Raw genomic sequence first — 1,213 nt, 5'->3', positions numbered from 1 at the left:
AAAAAAAAAAAAAATTAAATCTTTTTTCCTCAGTTTCCCCTTAGGGCCTCCGTACCGCGGGGAGTAATACACAGAATCAATATGTTTAAAAACATGTTTTCTAAATGTTTCCCGACGTTTGGTTGAGCAGGCAGTTAAAGGGTTAAAACATCCCTAATCCCGATTTCACCTTCTGCTAGTTATTTCTGGACTGTATCTCCCACAGTAAACGAGGGAATGCTTTCTAATCAGATTTGGGATCCAGTTTGGTGTAGAGGATTTTGCTTTTACACTGTTGGTGCTGATGTCAGAGACCTTGTGAGAACAACAGTCCAGATTTTACTTTGAAATATCCAGTCTTGTTGCTGGAGCCTATAACTAACTCTTGTAGTATCATTCTAAATATTTTGTAGAAACTTCCTTTTTATCTGTTATTCTTAAGGAATGTGGTTACCCGTGTTTTGTAGAGCTCTTCAAAATTAATAAATGTGATCTCTTATGATCATGGATATGAGATTATATACAGTCAATGTAGCGATGAGGCTAAAATTTCAATAAAACGGTCAATAAAAGAGAGAAGAAACGCAAATGTTTTTGTTGTGTCCGCCTCCGGAGGGGGAGGGACTTCCGGCTGTTCATTTTTGTTTCTCTGTAGCCAAATTCTCTTGCATTTTTGTGGCGCTTTTATTGTGACAGCATCAGGAAGTGGAGCTCGTGTCCTGACCGTGTTGTGATGTGTCTCCCTCAGCGCATCAGCACTGCGAGCAACGACGGCAGGCACTACTGCTACCCCCACTTCACCTGCGCTGTGGACACGGAGAACATCCGGCGGGTGTTCAACGACTGCCGGGACATCATCCAGAGAATGCACCTGCGGCAGTACGAACTCTTGTGATGGATGGACGGATGGATGGATGGGAGTCCGTCTCCGTCAGCCTCCTGTGCTTTTTCTGCACCCCAACAAACCTTTTCTCCTCATCCTCGGCCCTGACTTCTCACCCCACATCTCTGAAGAGACCCCCCCTCCTGTCAATGACTATGAAGTACTACTGAAGTGTGTCAAATCCTCCTCTTTCTAAATTTTTTGCTTTTTGTACTTTTTTTCTGATTCGTTCCCATTTCTCCGATGTAAACGGAAAGTTGGGGAGCAAAGTTGTGTGCTGTTCATTTTTCTTTGAAACTTTCCTTTTGAATGCCTTGATTTTTTGTCATTCCACTAAGCCTTGGGATACCT

At 43.0% G+C, this 1,213-nt stretch overlaps 1 protein-coding gene across 4 annotated transcripts in view; it reads left to right on the top strand.

The window, feature by feature from the left end:
• Positions 1 to 1,207, top strand: part of gnal (guanine nucleotide binding protein (G protein), alpha activating activity polypeptide, olfactory type) — a 62,613-nt gene extending 61,406 nt beyond the window's left edge. For all 4 annotated transcript variants that reach the window (XM_024281664.2, XM_024281674.2, XM_024281681.2 and 1 more), the window contains one exon: positions 728 to 1,207. In XM_024281664.2, the coding sequence (XP_024137432.1) occupies positions 728 to 874 (147 nt within the window). In that variant the 3' untranslated portion in view covers positions 875 to 1,207. The remainder of the gene's footprint in view (positions 1 to 727) is intronic.
• The last annotated feature ends 6 nt before the right edge of the window (positions 1,208 to 1,213 follow it).

This window comes from Oryzias melastigma, linkage group LG17, assembly GCF_002922805.2.
Source record: "Oryzias melastigma strain HK-1 linkage group LG17, ASM292280v2, whole genome shotgun sequence".
NCBI lineage: Eukaryota > Metazoa > Chordata > Actinopteri > Beloniformes > Adrianichthyidae > Oryzias > Oryzias melastigma.
Note: the sequence above shows the minus strand (reverse complement) of the source record. Positions and strands in the feature narration are given on the sequence as shown.